Raw genomic sequence first — 23,284 nt, 5'->3', positions numbered from 1 at the left:
TTATGAGGTAGCCTCCGGGGCCAAACCGGGCGCAGATATGGGGCACCGAGAATTTCTCCGGCGTCAGGGGCCTCGAAGGGACTGGGATGGGAAGAAGAAAGAGGGGACGGGGTTAAAAACAGACAATGTTTCATGAGCCTTGGACCTTAGAAAGACCGGAATATTATTTATTTATTTACTATATTTAAATAATATAGTAACTAACTGCCACTCTGGAGCCAGAGTGTGTCAATATAATAATAATAATAATAATAATAATAATAATAATAAACTTTATTTATACCCCGCCACCATCTCCCCAACGGGGACTCGGGGCAGCTTACATGGGGCCATGCCCAGAACAATACAATATAACAAAATATAAATAAAACAACAAATCATAACGCATTAAACAATACAATAAAAGAAAATATACACTACAATAAACAAAATCAAAAGAACAGTAGAATTTGTATAATAATATACAATACTAATATTAGGTAAAAGGTTTCCCCTGACGTTAAGTCCAGTCGTGTCTGACTCTGGGGGTTGGTGTTCATCTCCATTTCTAAGCCAAAGAGCCGGTGTTGTCCGTAGACACCTCCAGGTTATGTGACCGGCATGACTGCATGGAGCGCCGTTACCTTCCCGCCGGAGCGGTACCTATTGATCTACTCACATTTGCATGTTTTCGAACTGCTAGGTTGGCAGGAGCTGGGGCTGACAGCGGGCGCTCACTCCGCTCCCGGGATTTGAACCTGGGACCTTTTGGTCCGCAAGTTCAGCAGCTCAGCGCTTTAACACACTGTGCCACCAGGAGCCCCTTACTAACATTATGCAATACTAATAAAATATTGTATATACATATAATATTAATAATATTATATAATAATAATAAATATTATTAATTATAATGTAATAAAATATAGTAGTAATACACTAATTTAATTGTATATTACTGTATACAATTACAGTAATATACAAGCCTAGTTTTCCAATTCTTTCTGTATAAGTCTAGTTTTTCAATCCTTTTTAGGGCTGAAAAAGCTCCCCTCAGCTTATACTCGAGTCAGGGTCCTGGACGGCTTATATTCAGGTCGGCTTATACTTGAGTATATAGGTATTCAGAGATGGACAGCCTTTTCTTATTAAAGTCTTATTATTATCTTAAATTACAGTTTTATATAAATATTCAAAAGCATTTAACCTACTGATGCCTCAAATAATGCAATTTTATTAATATCTATTTAATTTTTGAATTTGACCCGTAGCTGCTGCACTTCCCACCTTCGTCTTAAACTCGAGTCAATAAGTTTTCCCAGTTTTTGTGGTAAAATTAGGTGCCTTGGCTTATACTCGAGTATATATGGTATATATTACATGTAATACAGTATAGTCTCACTTATCGAAGCCAAACGGGCCGGCAGAAGCTTGGATAAGCGAATATCTTGGAAAAGAAGGAGGGATTAAGGAAAAGCCTATTAAACATCAAATTAGGTTTTAATTTTACAAATTAAGCACCAAAACATCATGTTTTACAACAAATTTGACAGAAAAAGCAGTTCAATACGCAGTAATGTTATGTTGTAATTACTGTATTTACGAATTTAGCACCAAAATATCACGATGTATTGAAAACATTGACTACAAAAATGCCTTGGATAATCCAGAACCTTGGATAAGCGAGGCTTGGATAAGTCAGACTCTACTGTATATATAGACCAACAACCAGGATTTGATTGACATTCTGTTGCTGCTATATGTCCATTTTGTGAAACGAAATCCAGCATATCTATCTTGTTTGCTGTGTCATACAATGTTATAATAATAATATATTTATCCATTCATCTATATATATCTGGGAGAATTCTGGGAGTCAACATATACATATACAGTAGAGTCTCACTTATCCAACACTCGCTTATCCAACGTTCTGGATTATCCAACACATTTTTGTAGTCAATGTTTTCAATACATCATGATATTTTGGTGCTAAATTCGTAAATACAGTAATTACTATATAGCATTACTAAGTATTGAACTACTTTTTCTGTCAAATTTGTTGTATAACATGATGTTTTGGTGCTTAATTTGTAAAATCATAACCTAATTTAATGTTTAATAGGCTTTTCCTTAAATGTTCCTTCCTATGTTCCTTATTATCCAACATATTCGCTTATCCAACGTTCTGCCGGCCCGTTTACGTTGGATAAGCGAGACTCTACTGTACCTACATACACACACACATATATATTCCCAACCATAGGATTCTTCCAATAAGCCGAGCTGTGGCGCAGCTAGCTAGTAACCAGCTGCTATAAATCACTACTGACCGAGAGGTCATGAGTTCAAAGCCCGGGTCGGGTTAAGCCTCCGACCATAAAAAAAAAAAAAAATAGCCCCGGCTTGCTGTTGACCTAGCAGCCCCGAAAGACAGTTGAATCTGTCAATTAGGGAAATTTAGGTACGCTTTATGCGGGAGGCTAATTTAACTAATCTACAACACCATAAAACTGCTCACGAGGAAAAGAAGAGGAAGAACAGCCACCAATGGACGGTGAAGCAACAGCTCCCCCTGTGGCCGGAAATCGTGAAGCTGGAAGATGTTAAAAAAAAATGCCTCTGTGTCTGTCTAAAACTGAATGTTGTTTGTCTATTGGCATTGAATGTTTGCCATATATGTGTTCATTGTAATCCGCCCTGAGTCCCCTTCAGGGTGAGAAAGAAGGGCGGAATATAAATACTGTAAATAAATGAATAAAAACTGATGCTGGGTGGAAACCCTTTGAGTGAACATTTAAAAAGCAGCTATCAGAGGCGGAAGGACTACACAGCTTTGGAGACAAGACTCACAAAGAGCAGTAACTGCTAGCCTTCTCACTTTGGGGATCGAGGCCATACCTTGTTCGACCGTTGGCCAAGCCGCTTGGGCCGAGTGGTTATAGTCCGCCAGAGAGGGAGGGTTGATATACGGAGGATACGCCCCGCAAGAATACTCCGTGTGCAGCGAGGCTGGCTGGTGGTCCGCCTCGTAGGCGCCGGCCGTCAAGTCGTGGTTGCTTCTGTAAAGCTGGCTCTAGAGAGGAAACCAGAGATGCTTGCATTAATATACTGTATAAGACTCTTCTACTCCAAAATGTTTAATGTTAATATATTTGCTTTATAGTCCCCGTCCCCGGATCAAGGTTGTTGTGTTATTTATTGTATTATCTAATTCAGGGGTCCCCAAACTTTTTAAACAGGGGGCCATGTCACGAACCTTTGGACCGTTGGAGGGCCGGACTATAGTTGGCCACTGAGCAATAAATAATAATAATAATAATAATAATAATAATAATAATAATAATAACAATAATAATAAAAAAGAGGGTTGGTAGAGACCCTTTGGGCCATTGAGTCCAATCTCCTTCTGCCTTTGTGCACCAAAAGTACAAGCACAGCACCCCTGACAGATGGCCACCCAGCCTCAATGTTAATAATAATAATAATAATAATAATAAAGAGGGTTAGAAGAGACCCCTTGGGCCATTTAGTCCAACCCTCTTCCGTTCTGCCTCTGTACACCAAAAGCACAAGCAAAGCATCCCTGACAGATGGCCACCCCGCCTCAATGTTAATAATAATAATAATAATAATAATAATAATAATAATAATAATAATAAACAAAGTATGGATTGTCGATGTTGCAATCCCAGGTGACAGAAGGATTGAGGAGAAACAACTGGAAAAGCTGACATGATATGAGGATTCAAAGATCGAATTACAAAGACTCTGGCACAAGCCAGTCAAGGTGGTCCCAGTAGTAATCGGCTAAAGACCTTGGCCTGCACTTAACACAATCGGTGCTAACAAAATTACCATCTGCCAGCTGCAGAAGGCCACCTTACTGGAATCTGCACACATTATTCACCGATACATCACACAGTCCTAGACACTTGGGAAGTGTCCGACATATGATCCAATACAACAGCCAGCAGAGTGTCTGCTGTGGACTCATCTTGTTGTGTTTCAAATAATAACAACAACAACAACAACAACAACAACAACAACAATAAGGGTTTTAAGAGAAGAAGAGACCCCTTGGGTCATTTAGCCCAACCCCCTTCTGCCCTTGTGCTGTGGGGGCCGGATAAATGGCTTCGATGGGTCGCATCCGGCCCCCGGGCCTTAGTTTGGGGACCCCTGATCTAACTGTATAGTTTTTAAATCTTATTTTAATACAGTAGAGTTCCGGTTAACCGACTTCCGGTTAACCGACACTCCGTATTATCCGATGTCCCAGGCCCCTTGGGAGGCGCTCATGCACATTGCTAGGCAGCTTGATATCTACCTAGCAACGCGCACAGGCGCCTCCCAAGAGGCAGGGCGGCGAGCAGAGAAGCGCCCGTGCGCGTTGCTAGGTAGATAGCAAGCTACCTTGGGAAGCGCCCGTGCGTGTTGCTAGGTAGCTTGCTATCTACCTAGCAACGCGCACAGGTGCCTCCCAAGGGGCAGAGCAGCGAGCACTCGGCTTAAGAAGCACCCCTACGCGTTGTTAGGTAGCTTGCTATCTACCTAGCAACGTGCACGGGGCACTTCCTTCAACCGGCTTGCTGGATAATAGGGCCTCCCTATTATCCGTCAGATCCAGTTATTCGACATTCGGCCCGCCCGTTTATGTTGAATAACCGGAACTCTACTGTATGATGTTTTATGTGGTTATGTAATCTACTTAGTATTTTATGATTGGAAACCGCCCTGAGTCCCTTCTGGGAGATAGGGCGGTATATACCGTATATACTCGAGTATAAGCTTCCACTTTGAGCAAGGTGAGGAAACAAATGAAGCTTTTTGTACTGGAGATGCTGACAGTGAGTGCAAAGGGATACAGGCCATCAACAGCAGGGAAGGAGAGCCTTACCTGTTGGGACCGAGAGCTGAAACTGCTGTGGCGGCTGTGGATGCTGTGCGAGCTGTGCAGACTGTGGCCTGAGTGTTCACTATGGACGCTGCGGCGGTCAAAGTCGTCTCCGTAGGGGTCTCTCCGAGGCTCCAAATCCTCGTCGAAGCTCCCGGCAAAGCGAGGGTCGTACCGCCAATGATCCTCATAGCGATCATGACTGCAGGGCAAAAGAGCAATCCATTACATGATTTTTCCTGGCAGAATTTGGTGCAAAAATAGTTTTAGAAATGTTTCACCCGTTTGTGGAACTCATTGCCCATTGAAATCAGGCAAGCCCCCACTCTTTTAGACTTTAGGAAAGATCTAAAAACCTGGCTCTTCCGATGTGCTTTCGGAGAGTAACTGTTACACACTTTTTGTTACTCCCCCCATCATCTATCCTCCAGACTGTTTGCTATTTTATGTCTCTGCTCCCCGTGGTTTTATTCTTATCTTTTTCTCACCCCAGGTTTTAACTGAGTGTTCATGCGGCCCGCCCTGTTATATTGCTTTATTTGATTTTGTGTTGTACTGTACATGATTAATTTTGTATTGTTGTAATTGTATTATGATAGGTTGTTTTTTATATTTTGCTATATTGTATTGTTCTGGGCATGGCCCCATGTAAGCCGCCCCGAGTCCCCGTTGGGGAGATGGTGGCGGGATATAAATAAAGTTTTATTATTATTATTATTATTATTATTTCACAACAAACCTGTTTCCGTACGGGTAGGTCTCTCTCTTTTGGTAGGGGCTGTGCTCTGGGTCGTACCAATAGCGGTGGTCGTATGCCCTGGGATCTCGGTATCGGGGGTCGTAGCTTGAGGGGTAGCGGTCAGAGCGGCTTGGGTCTGAAAAAACCAAAGATGGATCATTTTTGATGCTCCGGTGAATCTTTTCTGGAGTGAGAAGACAACCGATACACACAGGCCAGGATGCTACACCTTTTTAATCTAAATATATCTTCAATGTAAATGTGCTTATGTAGCCTTTTAATAATAATAGAGTAAAATAATACATGTAATAATAATAATAATAATAATAATAATAATAATAATAATAATAAATAATACAGGAAAACAATACATGTAATAATAAATACAGTAAAATAATAAATATAATAATAATAAGATCAGAGTGAAATAATAAATGTATTATTAATAATAATAAAACTAGAGTAAACTACTGTGTTTCCCCGAAAATAAGACAGTGTCTTATATTAATTTTTGCTCCCAAAGATGTCTTATTTACAGGGGATGTCTTATTTTTCCATGAAGAAGAATTCACATTTATTGTTGAACAAAAAAAATGAACATTTATTATATACTGTACAGTAGTGGTCATCCTAAACCAGCATAACCAGACAAACTGTGAATCCTATCAAGAATTTCTTGTTACTACCAATATTTCCATGTATGGTATGTACATTTACCAATCCTGCATGCTTTGGTGTTCTGTTCGGTGGGTATGCTTCCAAACAAAAACTTTGCTAGGTCTTACTTTCAGGGGAGGCCTTATATTTAGCAATTCAACAAAACCTCGGCTAGGTCTTATTTTATGGGGATGTCTTATTTTAGGGGAAACAGGGTAAATGTAATAGTAGAAACAATAATAGAGAAAAATAATAAATGTAATAATACCAATAATAATAGAGAAAAATAATAAAGGTACCATATATTCTTGAGTATAAGCTGACCCAAATATAAGCCAACCAGAACCCTCACCTGAGTATAAGCTGAAGGGGGGGGGGGGTTCAGTCTTAAAAAAAGGGGTGAAAAACTAAGCAACAACTTTATTCTTATACCCCGCCATAAAAAGAACAGGAACCCTTTAGGTTCTTAACAATAATACTGTAAGCCAAACCCACAAATGGGGAGGGTCAACGACAACAGGGATGGGGATAAGGGAGATTTTATCATGCCAGTGTTGATCTATGAACCAATTTCTGGAATTATTCTCCATTGAAAGGCCTTACCTCTGTAATCGTAGCCATAATAGTCTGTGTAGTAATCGCTCCACCGGCCCTTGGTGTTATAATAATCATCGGGGTAGCCCTGCCTGGAAAAGAAGAGAAAGGGAGATCAAGCCAGGAAAAAAAGGTAGACAGAGCAATACTAAGTGTTGTGGTTCAGTCTGATGATGAAGGGGAATTTGGGTTTATGCTGGCTGACCAAGGAAACACTGATGAGGGAAATAATGAAGGCTCTGAATTGTTAGAGAGTCCTCAGACTAGCAGTGAAGCAGAAGCTAGTGATAAGGGTGACCTTTCACAGGATTCAGAACATCAACAAGTCCCAGGTGTCTCTGACAGCGAGTCAGAGGAGTCTTCCTTAGATAGGGATACAAGGTTAAAGCTAAAAGTTCATTGTCCCAGACATTCTCTTAGGATAGCTGGTAAACGTGTGGGAACTCAAGGACAAAGGAATGCCTGTAAGCATGGTTAAATAGGGAGAAACAGGGAAAGATTTCAGATGAAGCAACGTTGGTTTTGGAAGCAAAGTTCCTGTCTTGTCTATGCTCATGGAAAAGGATTCTTGCTTTTATTCATGCCCTGGATCCTGTGTTTTGGATTGTATTTTGAAGTTCATGCTGGCTGGGATTTCTGGGAGTTGTAGGTCAAAAACATCTGGGGGGGCCCAGGTTGATAACCACTGCTCTAAGAAGTGCCTACCTTGATGTAGGTCGTTCGGACGTCTGGCTGGCTCTGGAACTGGGCCGCTCAGGTTCTGTATAGCGATAGCCCCTGGCATCCCCATAAGCCGCAGTGGTGTCGTACTGGTAGGACAATGGGTCGGATCGACCGTACGCATCCTCCTAGATAGAGGGACGAGCGTTCAGGTTATGCAAGCTCAAGAATGATCAAGAAACAGAGTAGAACTATAATATTAAAAATGGAATAAGAAATCAATCAATCAAACAAACAAGAATATTTCCTGGTTTCTGTTTAGACAACTAAACGGATACATGTCTCCTGTATCAATTTAATGATATAATAATATATAATAATATTATGCTATACTAATATTATAATATATTGTATATACATGTAATATTAATAATAATATTTTGTAATACAATGTAATAATAATTATAATTCACTATTATAACTGTATATTTATATTACATGCAATATTACTAATAATATTGCAATATAGTTGTATAATATAATATATTGTATGTACAGTAGAGTCTCACTTATCCAACATAAACGGGCCGGCAGAAGATTGGATAAGCAAACATGTTGGATAATAAGGAGAAATTAAGGAAAAGCCTATTAAACATCAAATTAGATTATTATTTTACAAATTAAACACCAAAACATCATGTTATACAACAAATTTGACAGAAAAAGTAGTTCAATACACAGTAATGCTATGTAGTAATTACTGTATTTACGAATTTAGCACCAAAATATCACGATGTATTGAAAACATTACTACAAAAATGCGTTGGATAATCCAGAACATTGGATAAGCGTACTAATAATATTGCAATACAGTTGTATAATATAATATATTGTATGCATAGATACTTGTAAACCGCCCTGAGTCCCCTTCAGGAGGAGAAGAGCGGAATATAAATATCACTAATAAATAATAATAATAATAATAATAATAATAATAATAATAATAATAATAATAATAATAATAAATATCTAAAGACAAAATAACAGGATTTTCGGCGAAAGAATCTTTCTGGGACAGAAAAGAAAGTAATAATGAAAATATATAAAAGACTATTAGAGTGGTTGGCAGAAATAGAGCAAGTGAAAGATTGCATGATCAGGGCGGGATATAAATGTCGCTAATAAATAAATAAATACATAAATAAAGATTTAATCAGAGTTAGACAGTCTTATCTTAAATTAGAGCTTGATGTAAATATTCAAAAATATTTAACCTACAGTGTTCCCTCACTACTTCGTGGTTCACTTTTCACGGGTTCGCTATTTCGCAGTTTTTCAATAAACTCTAAAAGACAATTATAAATCATAAAAAATTACAATTTACAGGCTAAGGAAGGGAGGAAGGAAAAGCCAAAGGGAGAGAAAAGGGGCCCAAGCGGCAACGGGAGGAGAAGGAAGCGATTTATCAACACACAATTGGTTGATAAAGACTTAAAATAGTGTAGAACTACTAAAATAATGTACAGTAGAGTCTCACTTATCCAAGCTTCGCTTATCCAAGTTTCTGGATTATCGAAGCCATTTTTGTAGTCAATGTTTTCAATATATCATGATATTTTGGTGCTAAATTTGTAAATACAGTAATTACAACAGAACATTACTGCGTATTGAACTGCTTTTTCTGTCAAATGTGTTGTATAACATGATGTTTTGGTGCTTAATTTGTCAAATCATCACCTAATTTGATGTTTAATAGGCTTTTCCTTAATCCCTCCTTATTATCCAAGATATTCGCTTATTAAAATGAATATAGTGTCCCTACTTCGCGGATTTTCACTTCTTGCGGGTGGTCCTGGAACCTCACCCCAGTGATAAGTGAGGGAACACTGTACTGATGCCTCAATTAATATAATTTTTATGGTATCTATTTTTATTTCTGAAATTTCCCACCCTCGGCTTATACTTTAGTCAATGATTTCCCAGGTTTTTTGTGGTAAAATTAGATGCCTCAGCTTATATTCGGGTCAGCTTATATTCCTCACTTCACTTTATTTCTTAATTAGTCGCTCTCCACCAGAATGCTCCGAGCGACTTACAATTTAAAATATCATTCCACAATATAAAAACATTCAACAGTGATTATTTGGCAATACAGTAGTCTCACTTATCCAACGTTCTGGATTATCCAACGCATTTTTGTAGTCAATGTTTTCAATATACAGTAGAGTCTCACTTATCCAAGCTAAACGGGCCAGCAGAAGCTTGGATAAGCGAATATCTTGGATAATAAGGAGGGATTAAGGAAAAACCTATTAAACATCAAATTAGGTTATGGTTTTACAAATTAAGCACCAAAACATCATGTTATACAACAAATTTGACAGAAAAAGTAGTTCAATATGCACTAATGCTATGTAGTAGTTACTGTATTTATGAATTTAGCACCAAAATATCACGATGTATTAAAACATTGACTAAAAAAATGCGTTGGATAATCCAGAATGTTGGATAAGCGAATGTTGGATAAGTGAGACTCTATCGTGATATCTTGGTGCTAAATTCGTAAATACAGTAATTACTACATAGCATTACTGTGTAATGAACTACTTTTTCTGTCAAATGTGTTGTATAACACGATGTTTTGGTGCTTAATTTGTAAAATCATAACCTACTTTGATGTTTAATAGGCTTTTTCTTAATCTCTCCTTATTATCCAACATATTCGCTTATCCAACATTCTGCCGGCCCATTTATGTTGGATAAGTGAGACTCTACTGTATCTATTTTTATTTCTGAAATTTCCCACCCTCAGCTGAATCAATGATTTCCCAGTTTTTTTATGGTAAAATTAGATGCCTCGCCTTATATTCGGGTCGGCTTATACTTGAGTATATACGGTACCTGGTAGTAAAGGTGAGCCACCCGGGGATCCATGGGAGGATACGGCGGATGGTAGGAGGGCGGGTAAGCGTCATAAGGGTGTCCGTAGTAGTAGTAAGGGTTCGGTGGCATGGCAAAGGCATTGTGGGGTGTCTGTTGTGGTTCTTGTTGAGACTGGGTGTGTGTTGGTTGGCTGGAATCAACAGCTGATGACACCGGAGGAGCGGCATTCGAAGGCTTGTTATTCGCCATTGTTTGGCTGTAGCTCGCCGGCATTTGTACAGGGTTATTGCCAGGAGTTGGCTGGGGATTCAAGGTCAGAACAGGCTGCGGAGCCGTCGCCGCCTGAGATGCCAAAGACACCTGTGAAGGAGCGGCTTCACCGTGCGTGTCTCTCGTGACCTGCTGATAGAAACGCTGCTGGTCCTGAGCCTCCGGTGCCCCCCGAGCATTAGAAGGATTTTGTTCCAGAGCCTTGGTGACGGTGAAATCGAGCGCTTGAGACAACTCTTGACTGCTTGCGCCGTTGGCAGGCCGACCAGCTGCACCCATGGAGCCAGCATTAGTACATTGCGGAGCCGGGCCTCCTTCCGAAGTAGGAAGAGCCTTGTGATTTTCTGGAGCCAAATTGAGAGGCCCTTGAGCAGCCGGCTGGATCTGTACGTTTGCCAATGTTTTCACAGTCGTTTCGGAAGCATGTTGTGAGAAGTTATGGGGCAGAGGAGCAGTTGGCGGGTGGACAGACGATCCAGGGAACGAGATGTTTTCCCCGGAAAGCTGACCACTGTTCCTGCTGCCAAGGGCGGGATCTTTCCCCAAGTGGTTATTTTCGTGCCGGTTCAGAGAGAAGTTCACTGGCTGGGCCAAGCTATAGCTTTGGTTCGGCTGGGCGAGCAAGACCGGCGGGTTCTGCAGGGCCTCGGTGGGTGGCGAGGAAAGGAGGCTGGCGTAACCAGAGCTCATCTGGGAGCGGAGGGCTTCCTCCTCGCCCATTTTGGGCGGGTTCTCCAAATTTTCAGAAGAGACGCTTCCGGGCTGCAATGGCGGGAGGACAACGGACCCCGGCTCGCTGTGCTGCTGTTCGGACACCCCTTCCTCGGGGGGCTGGACCACCTGCACGCTCTGCTTGGCCGGGACGTACACCGCGGGAGCGGCCGGGGCGAGCAGCACGTTGCCCCCAAAGCTGGGCAGTTCGTTGTGGGCCCAAAGTGTCGTGGCGGGGCTCTCGCACTTCTTCACGCCGCCCGGAGCTCTGTTTGAGGAGGGTCGTTTTTCTGGCGCGGATTCACCCACGTTTCCGGTCACGGTCAGGGGCAAAGGATGCGTTTGGGGCAGGAAGAGCGTTTCCAAATTATCGGGAGGTTGTTCGAGGTTGCCTGGCGAGGCGACAGGTGTGGCTGGGCTCTTTTTGGCACTATTCCGTTCAGCGGGCATCTTGGCTTGACTGGTCTCCAAATGTTTGATACCAGATGCATGGGAGCGGACCGGTTCAAAGGAACTGTTGGCGCTCATCTGGAACACTCCAGTGGGTTTCGGAGGGCTCGGCGTCGGGGCCAGAGAGAGGCCGCCGTAATAATTTTTGCCGGGACCGGCTTCGCTGGCCTCTCCTCCCAAAGGTGAGGAGTCCATCTGTTTAAAGAAACCCCGAGAGGCCTCTTCTTCCGGCTTCCCGCTCTCTTGTTGAATGAACGTGCCCAGCTCTTGCGGTCGCGACGAGTTGGAAACGCTTCGGTGGCTCAAGTTGCTGTAGTTGGAAGAGACGCTGTCGGGACGGCCGGGGCGGAGTAACAAATCGGGAGCTTCGAGGTTTGGCCCTCCTTCCAAGTGGCTCGCCGCCGCGTTCTTCGGAAGCGACGGTCCCACGAGCGAGGCGTACCTGTTCGGATCCGCACCTGGAGACGCGCAGCTCTGGGTCAGCGGCTCGCTGGGCAAAACCTCTTGGTTCTGAATGCACTCCTGGTTTTCCACGGCGTCCACAGGATCAGCTTTGTCTGCCGCGTTTTCAAAGGCCGGGGCTTCGTTGGAGGTCTTGAAGGAATTCTGGACATCTGGGAGCGTCTCAGGCGGCAGAACCGCATTAGAAAAAGGAGGGATCGGGACCTGGTGAACAGGATGAAGCGGCTGGTAATAGGTGTGCCCCATGGTCTGCTGGAAAGCGTCGACATCCGCTTTGCCAGCCTCGTTGTTCTTTTCCAGTGATAATATCTCCTCGTTCTCTGCCTCGTCGCCTTTGAAAAACATGGAAACCGTCCCCGGATCCCTCTTGGTCACTCCTTCCGCTGCGGCTTGAGCTTGGGCCGGCCGGCCGTTTTCCTGAGTGGCCTGATGGACAGGTGGGGTGCTGGCAGTGTTGAGAGGCTGCAGGTAAAAGTGTTCTTGAGGAATCTGCGCCGACCACGGGCTGGCTCCTCCGGCGTTCTGCCAGGCGGAGTTGTGGGGAGCATTCGCACTCGGAGCATCGCCAAACATCAATGGGGCTTGGACCGTGTTTTGAACAGCAGGAGCTTGCTGTGGGGTGCTCTGGTGGGGCTGGGAGACCCCAAGAGGAGACTGAGTCACAGCATAAAAAGCATTCTGGGAAGGCGGTTCTGGGTAGACAGAGTAAGGAGGACCACTTTGCGGTTGAAAGTTACTTTGGGGAGCCATCCACTGAGGCACTGTTTGCTGAGCAGAGGGTAAGAAAGACGTGGATGATGGTACTGAAGTTGGGATGTTTGGGTTCCTACTCATTTCTTGACCGCTGGGCGGCAGGGAAACATGTTGTCCACGCAAAGAATTCTCTAAAGGGAAACCCACGGGATCCATAGGGTTCCGTGCACCACGCTCAACACTGGGGTGCATGTCAGCACTGCTAGTAACACGCTCCGAATACAACGAGGAGGTCGGCTGGCTTGAAAACGTACCATGGGCTCCAGACTGAGAGACGGAAGCTGGCAAAGACGGGTTTAGCCCATGGGAATTGTCTCCAGCGGGGAGATGAGGTGGAGGGAACGCCACCGGGGAGAAGCTTTGCATAGCTGGCGGGTCGCCTTTGGCCGTGTTGCCAAGCGGGGGGTTGCCCCGAAGCGACTGCATGGCGCCAAAGGCAAAGGGGTCCGTCACAGGCCGCATGGGGCCGGCTGCCGCTGTGGTGGGAGCGTTGGCCCGCCGACCCAAGGGACCACTGTTGCGCCAGTACATGTTCTGTGCTGCTGTGAGAGGTGGTGGCCCACCGGCCCCCGGGGGCACCGTCTGTGGCGGAGGCTGCATCACACACGTCTGGCCAGGCTGGATGCTCACCCAAGAGACCGGGACCACTGTTCCTTCAAGGGCTCTGCAAAGGAAAACATCAATCATTTTATTTATTTATTTATTTAATACATTTATATCCCGCCCTTCTCACCCCGAAGGGGACTCAGAGCAGCTTACAAATATTACATTATTATATTATTGTTAATATTATTATTAATTTATTATTAATAAATATTATATTATTAGCATAGCACAATACTGGCAATAAATTACCATATTGTACTATCCATATATATAAAAGAGTGATGGCATCAGGGCAGCGGACAAAACAACAAAACTACAAGCCCCCCAACCTCGAAATTTGACAACACAACCCATCATCCACAGCTCTAGGTTGATAAAACAAAAAGAAAAGAAAAATAAAGTCCTAATTAGAGAGAGAGGCATAACTGCTTTTATCCTATTGCTGCCAGTTAGAAGGCTAAGCTCCTCCAACTTGGTCTCCTAGCAACCCAATAAAAAAATAATAAAAAACACTAAAAAATAATTAAAAACACTAAAATATTAATACAATAAAATACTATAATATCAGAAAATAACTAAAAAATAATACAAGAAAATAATAAAATATAATAAATAAAAAGATAACTTACAATAAAATTAATAAAAAATACAAATGTCAAATAAAAATTACACAACAATTTTTAACCAATACCACCACCACTTTGCCACAGCAACGCGTGGCCGGGCACAGCTAGTATCTATTTATTGTAATATTGTGTTGTCAAAGGCTTTCATGGCCGGGATCCCAGGGTTATTGTATGTCTTTCGGGCTCCGAGGTTGCCTGAGGATGCCTGCCATAGATGTGGGCGAAACGTCAGGAGAGAATGCTTCTGGAACATGGCCATACAGCCTGGAAAACTCACAACAACCCAATAGTAATTTATACTCAAAAGCAATTTGAGTAATTTATACTCAAAACAAAAACAGACTAAGGTTTTTTTCCCTAAGAAATAGCATATGACCAAACTGATATTACCTAATACCCAAAAACAAACAAACGCCCTTTTCAAATAATCCGGGCACCGCTGGGTACCCAAGAAATTATATAATATACTGTATATACTCGAGTATAAGTCTAGTTTTTCAGACCTTTTTTAGTACTGAAAAAAAACCTCCTCGGCTTATACTTAGGTGAGGGTCCTGGTGGGCTTATATTCAGGTCAGCTTATACTCAAGTATATATGGTATATTTATTATTTTTCTCTATTATTGGTATAGTTACATTTATTATTTTACTCTATTAATTATTATTATTACATTTATTATTTTACTCTATTGTTGTTACTTTTACATTTATTTTACTCTATTTTTATTATTATTAATACATTTATTATTTTACTCTATTTATTATTACAGTAAAGTCTCACTTATCCAACACTCGCTTATCCAACGTTCTGGATTATCCAACGCATTTTTGTAGTCGATGTTTTAATACATCGTGATATTTTGGTGCTAAATTCGTAAATACAGTAATTACTACATAGCATTACTGTGTATTGAACTACTTTTTCTGTCAAATTTGTTGTATACCATGATGTTTAATTTGTAAAATCATAACCTAATTTGATGTTTAATAGACTTTTCCTTAATCTCTCCTTATTATCCAACATATTCACTTACCCAACATTCTGCCGGCCCGTTTACGTTGGATAAGTGAGACTCTACTGTACATTTATTATTTTACTGCATTTATTATTATTATTATTACATTTATTATTTCACTCTATTATTATTAAAAGGATACATAAGTACATTTACATTGAAGAAGATGAAAATAATGATTTAATCAGAGTTGAACAGTCATATCTTAAATTACAGTGCGATGTAAAGATTCAAAAACATTTAAACTACTGATGCCTCAATTAATGTAATTTTATTGGTATCTCGGCTTATACTGGAGTCAATGTTTTCCCAGTTTTTTTGTGGTAAAATTAGGTGCCTCGGCTTATATTCGGGTCGGCTTATACTCCAGTATATACGGTAATAGGACTGGTTTCACCTGTCCTTTTGGAAAAATGATTTCATCTAAAATTAAGAGAGAAATCTGCTTCTAGAGAAGATTACATCAGGGAAACAAAGGCTTTTCCCCTCTATACACCACCTCCATTCAGGTTCTGCCTTATCAGCAAGGAAACTTCCTTATGCTGACAACAGGTTGATAATTCACAATAACTTGCTAAACATTACAGAAAATCCAAACACTGCAGCAGGGAACTGTGATATCAGTACAAGGCCAGGGTGCTTTCCAGCTGGATAGATAGTGGTGAAACTTCTAAGCAAAAGCCAACTTCTCTGCTTCTATTCAAACGAAAATGTAAGTAATGTAAGTAGTAAACACAATGTTCCCATTGTCCAGCTTGTTGTGAACTGATGCTAATTTCCTGTTAAAGTTAGTTGCCCGAAACAACGAGCCATCAAGATAATATTTACTGTATATACTCGAGTATAAGCCTAGTTTTTCAGCCCCTTTTTTAAGACTGAAAAAGCCCTCCTCGGCTTATACTCGGGTGAGGGTCCTGGTTGGCTTATATTTGGGTCAGCTTATACTCAAGAATATATGGTACATGTATTATTTTTCTCTATTATTATTGGTATTATTACATTTATTATTTTTCTCTATTATTGTTGCTATAACATTTATTTTACTCTATTTTATTACTATTAATACATTTATTATTTCACTCTGATCTTGTTATTATTATATTTATTATTTTACTCTATTTATTACATGTATTATTCTCCTGTATTTATTATTATTATTATTATTATTATTATTACATTTATTATTTTTCTCTATTATTGTTGCTACTATTACATTTATTTTACTCTATTTTTTATTATTACTAATACATTTATTATTTTACTCTGATCTTATTATTATTATTATATTTATTATTCTACTATTTATTACTACATGTATTATTTTCCTGTATTTATTATTATTATTATTACGTGTATTATTTTACTATATTATTATTAAAAGGATACATAAGGGCATGGATGACCATCTGTCGGGAGGGCTTTGGCAGTGCTTTCCTGCAGAAAAGGGGTTGGACTGGATGGCCCTTTGGGGTCCCTTCCAACTGTATTTATCCATGTCTTGGAACGATCAATAGATGAGTAAATACGATCAATAGATGAGTAAATACTCTATATATCATATTAATGGCTGGATGGCCATCTGTCAGGAGGGCTTTGACAGTGCTTTCCTGCAGAATGGGGTTGGACTGGGTGGCCCTTTGGAGTCCCTTCCAACTCTATTTATCCCTTGGGTTCCCTTCCAACTCTATGTATACATGTCTTGGAACAATAAATAGATGAGTAAATACTCTAGGTATCATATTCATGGCTGGATGGCCATCTGTTGGGAGAGCTTTGGCAGTGCTTTCCTGCAGAATGGGGTTGGTTTGGATGGCCCTTTGGGGTCCCTTCCAACTCTATGTATACCTGTATTGCAACGATAAATAGATGGTAGGGTTGTTGTATGTATTCCGGGCTGTCTGGCCATGTTCTAGCAGTATTCTCTCCTGACGTTTCGTCCACATCTATGGCAGGCATCCTCAGAAGGCCATGAAAGCCTTCGACAACACATTGATAAATAGATGAGTAAATACTCTATATGTCATATTCATGGCTGGATGGCCATCTGTCAGGAGGGCTTTGACAGTGCTTTCCTGCAGAAAAGGGGTTGGACTGGATGGCCCTTTTGAATCCCTTCCAACTCTATTTATCCCTTGGGTTCCTTTCCAACTCTATTTATCCATGTCTTGGAACAATAAATAGATGAGTAAATTTCTATATATCATATTAATGGCTGGATGGCCATCTGTCAGGAGGGCTTTGACAGTGCTTCCCTGCAGAAAAGGGGTTGGACTGGGTGGCCCTTTGGAGTCCCTTCCAACTCTATTTATGCCTTGGGTTCCCTTCCAACTCTATGTATAATAATAATAATAATAATAATAAAAAAACTTTATTTATACCCCGCCACCATCTCCCCAACAGGGACTCGGGGCGGCTTACATGGGGCCATGCCCAGAACAGTACAATATAGCAAAATATAAAACAACATATCATAATACAATTAAACAATACAATAAAATCATGTACAATGCAACACAATATATATATATATATATATATATATATATATATATATATATATATATATAAAAAAAACAGGGCGGGCCGCATGAAACACTTAGTTAAAACTTGGGGTGAGAAAAGGATAAGAATACAATCATGGAGAACAGGGACATAAGATAAAAAACAATCTAGAGGATAGATGTTGGGGGAGTAACAATAGAAGTGTGTAATAGTTACTCTCCGAAAGCACATCGGAAAAGCCAGGTTTTTAAATCTTTCCTGAAGGCTAAAAGAGTGGGGGCTTGCCTAATTTCGATGGGCAGTGAGTTCCATAAACGGGGGGCCACAGCAGAAAAGGCCCTCTCCCTTGTTCCCACCAGGCGGGTCTGGGATGCAGGCAATGGTGACAGGAGGGCCTCCCCTGATGATCGAAGAGATTGGACAGGTTTATGGTAGGAGATACGGTCACGAAGGTAGGTGGGTCCCAAACCGTTTAGGGCTTTATAAATGATGGTCTGCACCTTGAATTGGGATCGGAAAATGATAAATAGATGCATAGAATCATAAAATCACTGAGTAGTAGAGTTGGAAGAGACCTCATGGGCCATCCAGTCCAACCCCCTGCCAAGTAGCAGGAAATCGCGTTCAAAGCACCCCTGACAGATGGCCATCCAGCCTCTGCTTAAAAGCCTCCAAAGAAGAAGCCTCCACCACAATCCGGGGCAGAGAGTTCCACTGCCGAACAGCTCTCACAGTGAGTAAATACTCTATATGTCATATCCATGGCTGGATGGCCATCTGTCGGGACGGCTTTGGCAGTGCTTTCCTGCAGAAAAGGGGTTGGACTGGGTGGCCCTTTGGGGTCCCTTCCAACTTGATTTATCCATGTCTTGGAACGATCAATAGATGAGTAAATACGATCAATAGATGAGTAAATACTCTATATGTCATATCCATGGCTGGATGGCCATCTGTCATGAGGGCTTTGACAGTGCTTCCCTGAAGAATGGGGTTGGACTGGATGGTCCTTTTGAGTCCCTTCCAACTCTATTTATCCCTTGGGTTCCCTTCCAACTCTATGTATACATGTCTTGGAACGATAAATAGATGAGTAAATACTCTATATGTCATATCCATGGCTGGATGGCCATCTGTCGGGAGGGTTTTGGCAGTGCTTCCCTGCAGAATGGGGTTGGACTGGATGGCCCTCGGGGGTCTCTCTCTGAGGGAGGCCCGACTGAGTGCGAGGGCTTCTCTATGCCCCGCAGGCCCCTCAGCCCGCCGGCCTCCCTCCGTCCCTTCGCCGGCCTCCCTGCCCGCCTGCCCGCCTCGGGGCCCACCTCCAGCCTCGTCCCGATCCGCCTCCGGCCTCCTCAGCCCCGCCAGCCGGCCTTTGAGGCGCTCTTTTCCGCCGCGAAAGCCGCCTCAGCAACCGCCGCCGCCATCTTGGAACATCCGGCTCCAGAAGCCGACGTGTCACGTCCGTCCCAGTGCGCGTGACGACATCACGTCACGCACGGCTCTCCTCCTGTTCAGCGAGAGAGTGAACATAGACTTAAGAGGGGGGAAAGTGTAGATGCGCGCTCGGAGTCTGAAATCCCGGGTTCGCCCACTGTTGCTCGAAAGAACGAATATAGACTTAGCGGGGAAAATAATAGAGGCGCGTTTGGAGTGTGAAATTCCGGGTTAGCCGTCTGTGGATCGAAAGAGTGAATATAGACTTGGCGGAGAAAATAATAGAGGCGCGCTCGGAGTCTGAAATTCCGGGTTCGCCTACTATTGATCGAAAGAACGAATATAGACTTAGCGGGGAAAATAATAGAGGCGCGTTCGGAGTCTGAAATTCCGGGTTCGCCCATAGTTGATCGAAAGAGCGAATATAGACTTAGCGGGGAAAATAATAGAGGCGCGCTCGGGATCGGACATCCGGAGTTCATTTCGTCGATTCCTTAAAGGGCAACCTATACTAATATAATACTATTATTATATTGTTAATACTATTATTATTATATTATATAATCATAACACTATTATGATTATGATAATGCTAATGATTTGATGTGATTTATATTATTTTAATGTTATTATGTTGTTTTGTTATTTTATTATATTATTTTAATGTTATGTTTTGTTATTTTATTTTATTATTTTAATGTTATGCTTATATGTGTTTTATATATTATTATGTATTATATAATCATAATACTATTATGATAATAATAATAATGAATTGATGTGATTTGTATTATTTTAATGTTATTATGTTGTTTTGTTATTTTACTATATTATTTTAATGTTATGCTTATGTTTTATATATTATTATATTATATAATCATAATACTATTATGATTATGATAATGCTAATGATTTGATGTGATTTATATTATTTAATGTTATGTTGTTATTTTATTATTTTTTTGTTATGCTTATGTTTTATATATTATATTGTTAATCACAATACTATTATTATATAATCATAATACTATTAGGATTATGATAATGCTAAGAATGATTTGAAGAGATTTATATTATTTTAATGTTACTATGTTGTTTTATGTTATGTTATTATATTATTTTAATGTTATGCTTACGTTATGTGTTTTATATATATTATACTATTATATAATCATAATACTATTATTATATATTATTATATAATCAATATAATAATAATAATAATAATAACCACCTTACTGGGATCTGCATGCATCATCATGTGTCATACTAATAATAATAATAATAATAATAATAATAATAATAATAATAATAATAATAATAATAAATCATATGTCCATGCATTGTCCTCAATACCAACCCAATATAATAATAATAATAATAATAATAATAATGATAATAGATCGTATGTCCATGCATCGTCCTCAAAACCAACCCAATATAATAATAATAATAATAATAATAATAATAATAGATCGTATGTCCATGCATCGTCCTCAAAACCAACCCTATATAATAATAATAATAATAATAATAATAATAATAATAATAATATTAATAATAATAATAGCTATGTCCATGCATTGTCCTCAAAACCAACCCAATATAATAATAATAATAATAATAATAATAATAATAATAATAATAATAATAATAGATCGTATGTCCATGCATTGTCCTCAAAACCAACCCAATATAATAATAATAATAATAATAATAATAATAATAGTAGTAGTAGTAGTAGTAATAATAATAATGTGTCCTAGACACTTGGGAAGTGTTTGACTTGTGATTTTGTGATACGAAATCCAGCATATCTATCTTGTTTGCTGTGCCGTAATAAAATAATAATAATAATAATAATAATGTAATTATATTACACTTGGGAAGTGTTCGACTTGTGATTTTGTGATACGAAATCCAGCATATCTATCTTGTTTGCTGTGTCATACAATAATAATAATAATAATAATAATAATAATAATAATAATAATAATAATAATAATAATTAATATACACCCAAAAACCACAGTCACCTTTTAAGTTAAATTCTAGGTGCCCCGAAGCACGTTTTTATTGCAAATCCATTAAAAACAAACCAAGAAAATACATCCTCTTGTTTTATCTCGCAAACTACAATTTCGCCAAAAACCTTTGACGGAAGGGTTGGTTTTCATATATATATAAATGTATATATATATATATAAAGAAAGAGATCTCCCATAACAGCACATATACCCCCCGCGCTTATAAACTACCATCTAGTTTATAAAAACAGAACGAAGCATGGACGCCGGATGCCCCAATATCGGATTTTTTAAACAAAACCCACGCTTTTATATACAGGACCGTAGCTTTGCCATAGGCGGATACCGTATAGTAAGGTATAGTTTTACACAACCTCGATTGCTGCCTCCGGAATCAACGGGGTGGTTTTGAAATACATCGAGGCCTCTCAAGGCACATCCGTGCATATATATACACATACACACATATATATATATGTATATATATATATATATATATATATATACACACACATACTATCAATATGCAAGCCTTGCATTCATCCATATACATATGTGTGTGTGTGTGTATCCAAATAGATAGATGCATATATATATATATATATATATATGCACACACATGTACATACTATCAATGTGCAAGCCTTGCATTCATCCATATGCATTATGTGTGTGAGTATCCAAATAGATTATATATATATATATATATTTGCACGCACATATATATACTATCAATGTGCAAGCCTTACATTCATGATACACACTATATATATTCTGCAAGGCAATCCTTAATTTCATCCATATTATATGTTTATAATATTATAATATAATAATTATAATATTATATTATTATAATAAGATAGATAGATCATGTGTATGTATGTTTGTGTATATATATATATGTGTGTGTGTGTGTGTGAATGATACACACTATATATATACTGCAAGGCAATCCTTAATTTTATCCATATTGTATGTTTATAATATTATAATATATTAATTATAATATAATATTATTATAATAAGATAGATAGATCATGTGTATGTATGTTTGTGTATATATATATGTGTGTGTGTGTGTGTGAATGATACACACTATATATATACTGCAAGGCAATCCTTAATTTTATCCATATTGTATGTTTATAATATTATAATATATTAATTATAATATAATATTATATAATAATAATAATAATAATAATAATAATATAATATATTATTATAATAAGATAGATCATGTGTATGTATGTTTGTGTATATATATGTGTGTGTGTGTATGATACACACTATATATATACTGCAAGGCAATCCTTAATTTCATCCATATTATATGTTTATAATATTATAATATAATAATTATAATATTATATTATTATAATAAGATAGATAGATCATGTGTATGTATGTTTGTGTATATATATATGTGTGTGTGTGTGAATGATACACACTATATATATACTGCAAGGCAATCCTTAATTTTATCCATATTGTATGTTTATAATATTATAATATATTAATTATAATATAATATTATATAATAATAATAATAATAATAATAATAATAATATATTATTATTATTATTATTATTATTATTATTATTATAATAAGATAGATCATGTGTATGTATGTTTGTGTATATATATGTGTGTGTGTGTGTATGATACACACTATATATATACTGCAAGGCAATCCTTAATTTCATCCATATTGTATGTTTATAATATTATAATATAATAATAATAATAATAATAATATATTATTATATTATTATATTATTATATAATAATAATATATTATTATTATTATTATTATTATTATAAGATAGATCATGTGTATGTATGTTTGTGTATATATATGTGTGTGTGTGTGTATGATACACACTATATATATACTGCAAGGCAATCCTTAATTTCATCCATATTGTATGTTTATAATATTATAATATAATAATAATAATAATAATAATATATTATATTATTATATAATAATAATATATTATTATTATTATTATTAT

The 23,284-nt window shown here is 38.9% G+C and overlaps 1 protein-coding gene across 2 annotated transcripts in view; it reads right to left on the bottom strand.

Moving 5' to 3' along the window:
* sec16a (SEC16 homolog A, endoplasmic reticulum export factor) overlaps positions 1-19,281 on the bottom strand; it is a 69,014-nt gene extending 49,733 nt beyond the window's left edge. For both annotated transcript variants that reach the window (XM_062960254.1, XM_062960255.1), the window contains exons 1-8: positions 19,125-19,281; positions 10,428-13,719; positions 7,572-7,714; positions 6,876-6,958; positions 5,616-5,751; positions 4,880-5,078; positions 2,881-3,055; positions 1-81 (exon numbers count right to left, since the gene is read on the bottom strand). The exon at positions 1-81 is cut by the window's left edge and continues 62 nt beyond it. In XM_062960254.1, the coding sequence (XP_062816324.1) occupies positions 1-81; positions 2,881-3,055; positions 4,880-5,078; positions 5,616-5,751; positions 6,876-6,958; positions 7,572-7,714; positions 10,428-13,655 (4,045 nt within the window). In that variant the 5' untranslated portion in view covers positions 13,656-13,719; positions 19,125-19,281. The remainder of the gene's footprint in view (positions 82-2,880; positions 3,056-4,879; positions 5,079-5,615; positions 5,752-6,875; positions 6,959-7,571; positions 7,715-10,427; positions 13,720-19,124) is intronic.
* Positions 19,282-23,284: the final 4,003 nt, after the last annotated feature.

The sequence above is a fragment of the Anolis carolinensis genome, unplaced genomic scaffold (genome assembly GCF_035594765.1).
Source record: "Anolis carolinensis isolate JA03-04 unplaced genomic scaffold, rAnoCar3.1.pri scaffold_7, whole genome shotgun sequence".
NCBI lineage: Eukaryota > Metazoa > Chordata > Lepidosauria > Squamata > Dactyloidae > Anolis > Anolis carolinensis.
Note: the sequence above shows the minus strand (reverse complement) of the source record. Positions and strands in the feature narration are given on the sequence as shown.